Source organism: Kryptolebias marmoratus, linkage group LG10 (genome assembly GCF_001649575.2).
Source record: "Kryptolebias marmoratus isolate JLee-2015 linkage group LG10, ASM164957v2, whole genome shotgun sequence".
Lineage (NCBI taxonomy): Eukaryota > Metazoa > Chordata > Actinopteri > Cyprinodontiformes > Rivulidae > Kryptolebias > Kryptolebias marmoratus.
In genome coordinates this window covers 11,409,376-11,416,704 of record NC_051439.1, presented here as the reverse complement: position 1 = coordinate 11,416,704, position 7,329 = coordinate 11,409,376, and the positions used below count along the sequence as shown (strand labels likewise).

General features: G+C 42.8%; 1 protein-coding gene across 1 annotated transcript in view; it reads left to right on the top strand.

Moving 5' to 3' along the window:
• The first annotated feature begins 2,440 nt into the window (after positions 1–2,440).
• The window catches only part of tonsl (tonsoku-like, DNA repair protein), a 17,086-nt gene continuing 12,197 nt past the window's right edge, over positions 2,441–7,329 (top strand). The window contains exons 1-10 of the mRNA XM_017411236.3: positions 2,441–2,792; positions 2,876–2,971; positions 3,914–4,056; positions 4,143–4,326; positions 4,409–4,538; positions 4,708–4,879; positions 4,965–5,079; positions 5,198–5,349; positions 5,433–5,585; positions 6,471–6,596. Coding sequence (XP_017266725.1) covers positions 2,768–2,792; positions 2,876–2,971; positions 3,914–4,056; positions 4,143–4,326; positions 4,409–4,538; positions 4,708–4,879; positions 4,965–5,079; positions 5,198–5,349; positions 5,433–5,585; positions 6,471–6,596 — 1,296 coding nt within the window. The 5' untranslated portion in view covers positions 2,441–2,767. The remainder of the gene's footprint in view (positions 2,793–2,875; positions 2,972–3,913; positions 4,057–4,142; positions 4,327–4,408; positions 4,539–4,707; positions 4,880–4,964; positions 5,080–5,197; positions 5,350–5,432; positions 5,586–6,470; positions 6,597–7,329) is intronic.

Here is a 7,329-nt window from a genome sequence, read left to right as displayed (position 1 = left end):
CCAGCGCCGGAGCCGATAAGAGGGGGAAAAAAGGAGCAGAAGCGGCGGCGGCAGCTCCAACCCGGCTATTCCACAGCCTGGGAGGAAAACATCCTACTGTGCTTAATCTCCACAGTGGGAAAAAGCAATTTTGACTAAACCCATAAATCCTTGAGCGTCAGATGGTACAGATTTGATCCCTCCAGCGGCGGATGTGCCTGCCTCTCTCTGTGCTCTGCTGCACTCTGATGCACTCTACTCCACTTCGCGCCGCCCCGAAAACGCCAATCCTCGCAATGATGCAGCATGCTCATTTGTAAGGTCACCGGCGTGGAGGTGCACATGTAGAGAGGCTGAGGAGGGGAGGATTCTGATGGGATCCGAAGGGCTTCTGAAACAGAAAAAAATTAAAAATAAAGAGAGAGAGAGATGTATTTCTGTTAGTTGATTTAACGCCAGAAGAGCTTTTTTTTGTTGCTGCCTGCTGTGGTGATTTTCACAGTTTTTATTTGTTGTTTGGGCAACTAGTGAGGCATATTTTTGGATGCTTCATAAATAAAAAAAAATACACTGGTAAATAAATCTGTGCATCCAACAGCAACACAACATTTAAATCATCATTAAATACAAAGCCTGGGAAACTGCAGCGGCGGCTTATATATATTTATATTTTATAAATAGACGCACAGTTTTTGAGATCACCGCCACATGTTGATTTCATTTTCTCTTTTGAAAAAAAGCGTGTTTATTTAATCCATGCAACAAGCTGTCAAAACGTGCTGCCCGTAAAAAAAAAAGTCTCGCCGCTGACGTCAACATCCGCCTGGCCGTGTGTCATCCCTTTTTTTTTTAACAGCTGGATTATAAGATCATGAATTTGGGTTAGCTGCATCTACGTCAGTCTAAATGTTGGTCTTCGTAATCTTAAGCATTGTATGTTGTTGGTTTCTTTTTCTGTTTTTGTGGATTTGCGGATGCTTGTTTACAATCAAACCCCTGACCAGGGAGCCAATCCAGGGCACACATATATAACACAGATTAGCAGCAGTTCAGTAAATGCCAGAAGGAATATAGTTTATTTTAACACTTGTGTTTTTTGTTTTACAGTTTTGTGCAGAATTGAAAAAACAATCAAAGAAATAAACTAAAAAAGTCAAATTAGGTTCAACAATCCCTGTAGGATACTTACATTAAATAATCAGTCACCTCTGTAGGCCTTTTTCTTTTTGTCTTTTCTTCTACTATGATCAAATTTTTTTTTTTCAGATAGAAAAAAACAATGATATTGGCACGTCATCAGCATAAACGCTTAAATGAGCTCTGACGTGCAGATAGAAACACATTTCCACAGATTTTTGCTACTTTTATCAAGGATTATTTTAGCTTGTTCGAGTAAAACAAAGTCTACAAAAGTGTTGCACATGTTTCAAACCTAATTTGCGTTTAAATATTTTATTTATGAACAACTTCAGCTTCACACGGTGGCAGTTAAAGGAGAAATAATATCTCATTTTTCATCTCAGATGTTTTGTGATCATGTTTGTGTTGGCATTTGCTTCTTTAGTCAGAAGAAGCTGACTAATATCAGCAAATCAGATCCTGAAAAATTGCAATATCCTTAATATTAAGTCCTAAATATCATTAATTGTAAAGCAGATTAATATACTGTCCTAATGGAAAAACAATACATGTCATGTTGGATAGATGCAATATTTTTAGACTGGTCTTTTAGTTATGCTACTTATTTATTAGCCTAAGTGAACACTTATACAACTGTATCTATAATAGGTTAAAATCCTCCAGTAGTAGTCAGTGGCGTCATGTATTGATTAAATATCCATTAGGTTATGTAACACAATTTGACCCCTGGCTCCTGTCCATTCTAGTGTCATTTGACCCAGACCTTTCAAACACTTCAGTCTTTTTTAAAGTAACCAAAAGCACATTCTGACCCACCAGGAATTAATACTTATTAGATATTCTGATACGCCAGAGAAGTTAGACGCTCCTCAGTATTAAGTTAGTGTGTCAAATGTGAAATATTTGCTTTAAAATTGCCTCTGTAGTCAGAGTTTCTCACCTTTCTGACCACAGGAGGTCGCTGTGGTTCAAAACAACGAAGAGCACGCTCCTCGCCGGTCCTTACACTCGCTCTCTGCGCGTTGTTGTCTTCATAAAACATGAAATTGTTGTCTTTTTGTTAAGACTTTAGCTAAATTTGAGCGCATAAACAAGTTCAAGCCGCCTGAGTCTCATTTGTGTGACGTTTCAGCGTTAGCCAATGAACAACCGCCATTTTCTTACGGAGCTTTTTAGGCCCTGAGTTTTGTCTGTCAGACTAACACAGGCGCGTTCACTTAGGGAATAAATTGACTATTACTTTGCTCTAGCGCCGTATATGGTTAATAAATAAAAAAATAAATCTATAAAGTACCTGGCTATAGCAGATGATAACATTTCAGGGACAAATGATTGGGTTTTGAGGCAGCGGTTTATACCTGAAAGACAAAACTACGGGTACAAAAACAGAAGTGACGCGTTATTGGCTGACGCTTTCCTGGCGGGTTAATGCGAAGTTTACTGTGAGCTCGAAGCTAGGACAACACGATGTTTATCCAGTTTCTTAATATATATCGGTGTTTTGTGACATCGAGCGTATTCGGAAGAGTGAATGGGTTGTAAGCATTGGCGGAAGGGCTGAATCAACAACAAACATTTGCGGAGGTCCAGATAAGCGCGTCCGTGGTGCCATTTTACTCCCAGCTGCAGGCAGCAGAAACAAACCAAGATGAGCACCGAAAAGGAAATTAAACGCAAGTATTGCTTTATTTGCGCCTGTCTTTAAGGATCGGAAAGGTAAGGCGTATCCCTCATTGTCTGTGTTTCCTCTGTGCAGAGCTACAAAAGGCTAAACTGAAGGCCCAGGCTAACAACAACCTGAAGGAGGAAGCTAACCTGTGCAATCAGCTGGGAGAGCAGCTGTCCAGGACTGGTGTGTTACTGCACAGCTTTTATATCTTTTCTCAGGTTTATACTTGCTTCTGTGCGGCTTTTAGGGGGCTCAAAGTACTTCTGTGTGCTACTGCTCATCAAAACTTTCAGCTCAACTGAATTCAATGACTTTAGCTTTTTGTAGCTTTTATACTTTCATAATATTTAACTTGAAATAATAAAATCCACACAGAAACACTGAGATCTCCTCAGTCCCTTCACAAACACTGTTCCCTTAAGAGTGAAGCATAGTCACTCCATTTTAATCTTTGTATACTGCTTTTAGCTGCCGTTTAGTTAGTTTTAGCTGCCGTTTAGTTAGTTTTAGCTTCTGTTTAGCCACTTTTTAGCTGCCGTTCTGCTTATTTTGTCCTTCAGCTACCATTAAGCTCTTTTGAGCTCTTAGCTCCAGTTTTGTTAATTTTAGCTGCTGTTTTCTATCAGTTTTACCGCTTTTAGCTACAGGTTCACTAAATTAAGCACATGTCACGTTTAGCTGCCGTTTTACTAATATAACAAATCTATTTTTCTGATTTTAGTTGCAGTTTTGCTCATTTTAGCTCATATGTACAGTTTTGCACATTTCAGCTTTTAGTTGCTGGTTTGCTAACTTCAGCTATTAGCAACTGTTTTGCTAATTTTATCTTTTGGTTACTGTTTAGCTAATGCTGGCTTCTGTTCGGCTTGGTTTATAAACATAATTCAGGATTAGCTTCTTTGCTAAGTTTCAGCTGCGTCACTCGGCCTAACGTAGTCATTAACGAGCAGTGGGGTTTTATTTTGATTTAATTCATTCAACATTTGGTCTGTTTTAATCGTCGTTTGCTGTACTCTTCACCATATGAGCACCGTCTCGTCCTTTGCTTTCTGCTTTATTCATTTCGTTAAGCAGTTTTGATATTCGCCACCTCTCATTCTGATGTTTGTAAACGTTTTCTGTCAGGCGACTATGAGGCGGCCATCAGGGAGCACCAGCAGGAGCTGAGGCTCTCCGAGGTCCTGGAGGACGTGATCGGACGGGCTGTGGCTAATCGCAAGATAGGAGAGTGCTACGCGGAGATGGGAAACATCGCGTCTGCTCTGGAGGTGAGTCAGCTTTAAAGCCTGACCGGCTGACATGTTCATAACTCCGCTGGGATGTGTAATACGTGGTGTGTGTGTGTTATCTGCAGCATCAGCGCTGCCACCTGGACTTGGCTCGTTCTGTCAGCGATCATGCCGAAGAACAACGAGCTCTGGCCACCATCGGTCGAACTTACCTGTTCCGTTACGAATCCGACCAATCGAAGAAGAGCTTGAAGCAAGCCGAGGACGCTTTCAGGAAGAGCTTGGCCGTTGTGGATGAGCGTCTCGGTGGTGCGTTATCGATATCCTGAAGGAGCTTGTTCTCCCCCGGTCTCTGTGTCACAGTCGCTCTGATTCTTCTTTGAACCTTTAGGAACCGTGTCTCAGCGAGAGATCGGCGAGATGAAGGCGCGACTCTTCCTCAATCTCGGGCTGGTCTACGATCACCTAGGGGAGCCCGAACGCTGCAGCGAGTTCATCAGACGGAGCGTTTTTATCGCCGAGTAAGAATCACTGCATGTCCTCGCGCACCGCCGCAGGCAGGAAGGACTTTTCCTGTTCAGTGTTTCGAATTGTTATCCATATATACAACAAGGAACCACAGTCAGGGTACTTTTTTTTTTTTAATTAAAATGCTCAGGAAAAATGTCTCTGTTCTCCGTCCTGGAACAGGAAGAGCCAGCTGCTGGAGGATCTCTACCGTGCAAACTTCAACCTGGGCAACATCTCATTCCGCAACGGAGAGCACTCGAATGCCGTCCGCTGCCTGGAGCAGGCCAAGGAGTGCGCCAGGAAAACGAAGGACAAGTTTGGCGAGAGCGAATGCTTTCACTGCATCGGCAAGGTACGAGCCGCTCCCCGGCCCTCACGCCGCCCGCCGCGGCCGCTTTGACAGGTTGTAACGCGTTGGAATGGCGTTTGATCGACAGGTGCAGCTGTCTCTGGGCGATTTTGTAGCAGCCAGGCGATCTCTGAAAAAGGCTCTCCTGTTGGGTTCCCAGCAGCCAGCAGACAGACTGGCGGTGAAGAAAGCTTTCAAACACGGTGAGATGGCGGCTTGTGACTCATTCCTGTTAGTGGTTTTATGCGGGGTTTTTTTTTTTATTGCTTTTTTTCTCAGATTCTCTAAAATATCCGTATTGATGTGGTTGCATATTCTCAGCTGACATGGGCTGTAAATTAGAGGAGGAGCTGGGGGAGGATCAGGGTAAAAGTCTCGGCTCCCACCAGGCTGTGGAGCTGTTCGAGCATCTGGGCGACCTCTGCTGTAAAGTTGGCTGCTACCGCAAAGCTCTGGACGCCTACCAGGCTCAGGTGACGTAACAAAACAAACCGCGGTGTTTTAACCTTTTAAGCGCCCAATATTCACTTGCATTTGAACTTCTCTGGTGGGTCAGCTGAAGGGGGCTGAGACGATGGGGAAGCCGGCGCGGGAGCTGGCCGTCATCCACGTGTCCCTGGCCGCGACCTACGCAGACCTGAGGCAACACAGCCAGGCCGTGGGCCACTACAGGAAGGAGCTGGCTTTACGGCAGGGTAGCCCGACGGAGGTGGGCACGAGCCGGCTGAGTGCAGAGCGGACCTGTTTGCTGACCAGAACTAAATCAGCTGAAATCATTTCATGCATCCTCGCGAAAATCTTCCGTTTGATCACAGAGGACGTGTCGACAAACCGGGAAAAATTACAACTTTTCTGCAGAAGCACTGTGTGAATTCAGTGTTAAATGAATTGTTAAAATTCAGCAAAACAGTAGCTAAAACCTAAACTTACTGAAACTGTAGCTAAAGAGTAAAATGGTCAAACAGTAGCTAAAAGCTAAAATGCACAAAATAGTTGTTAAAAGCAAAAACTAACAGACTGTAGCTAAAATCGCTAACACTGTGGATTTTAACTGGATTTTAGCAAAACTGTTGGTCAAAGCTACAATTAGCAACACCAAAGCTGAAATTAAAGCTTAACTAAACAGTTGCTAGAAGCTGAATGTAGCAACACTATGGCTAAAAGCTAAAATTCACAAAAATGTGGGTAAAAGCTACATTAGCAAAACACTTGCTAAAAGCTATTCAGAGTAGAAGAGGAGAAAAATGGAGCCAATATGTTGAAGCAAATTTCAGAGAACAATGTTTTTGAAGGAAGTACATGTATTTTTATGGGGAAATACTTTACTAAGGTAAATGGGTTAAAAGGTATAAACCTTACAAATTACACACTACTTCTGACTGAGCTGAATTTTGAGCCATGAGTGGTTAAAAAAAAAAAGGGACAAAGTTTACAGACATAGTTTGACTGCAATAAACTAAACGAGAAACCAACAGTGTCGACGCTGACTCAGCATTCACATAATAAAATCAAAGGAGCATTCGTTTTTAATCCGACCTCATCTCGTTGTGCGTACCTGGCGTGTACAACCTGTGTGTGTGTGTGTGTGTTTCAGGAGTGCAGCACGTGGCTGAACATCGCAGCAGCTCAGGAGGACGGCGGCTGTGCCTTCGAGGACGTAGAGAGCAGCTACGGCGCCGCTCTGCGCTGTGCACGGGCGTCCGGGGAGGCCAGGCTGCAGGTGAGCTGCAAACCGTGAACGGGGGGGTCCTGAGATGTCCCTTACCTGGGGCGTTGTTTACAGGTGTTATGTGCAGACTGGGTTTCGCTTTAATCAACAGTTTTCTTGCTGTTATCATTTTTTTTTATTATTGGTTATATTGATTCCACTCCAGGTGTTTTCTCTCACACACACCTTGTTCTATTTTTTAAGCCTGTTTAACGTTTTAATTGACAGCTGGTAGGACGGGTGGGAACAGGAAGGTGGACCATATACTGAATTCTAGATTTTAAAAGCTCCTGTTTTGGAGTCGATGCGGTGTTGATCTTTTAGCTGAAATTCCATTTACTGCAATGAAGATTCAAACTTTCAAAGCACTAAAAAGATTTCCCACTCAGTGCCTTGCTTACAGTACTTTCAAATGTTGAATTATTGTACAATATTGTCACTATATCCAAATAGAAGCCGCCTCAATCATTCAAACAACAGAAAACTGACAATAATTAATAACAGTAGTTAAATATAAGGCATAAAGGGGCGGGTGAAATTGTGTAAAATTAATGGATTCACTAGAGAAGTTGCATTTCCTGCGAAAATGCAGTGTGAATGCTTTTTTTGCTGAATGATTTTGCTGAAAGCGGCTGAAGATATGCTGAACAGCTGAAGTTGATGCAAAAAGTGGAACAGAAGCTGATTTGTAGAAGATTTGCATAAGCTAGAAGAACAAAAGCTGAAAGAAGCAGAAATTAGTTTA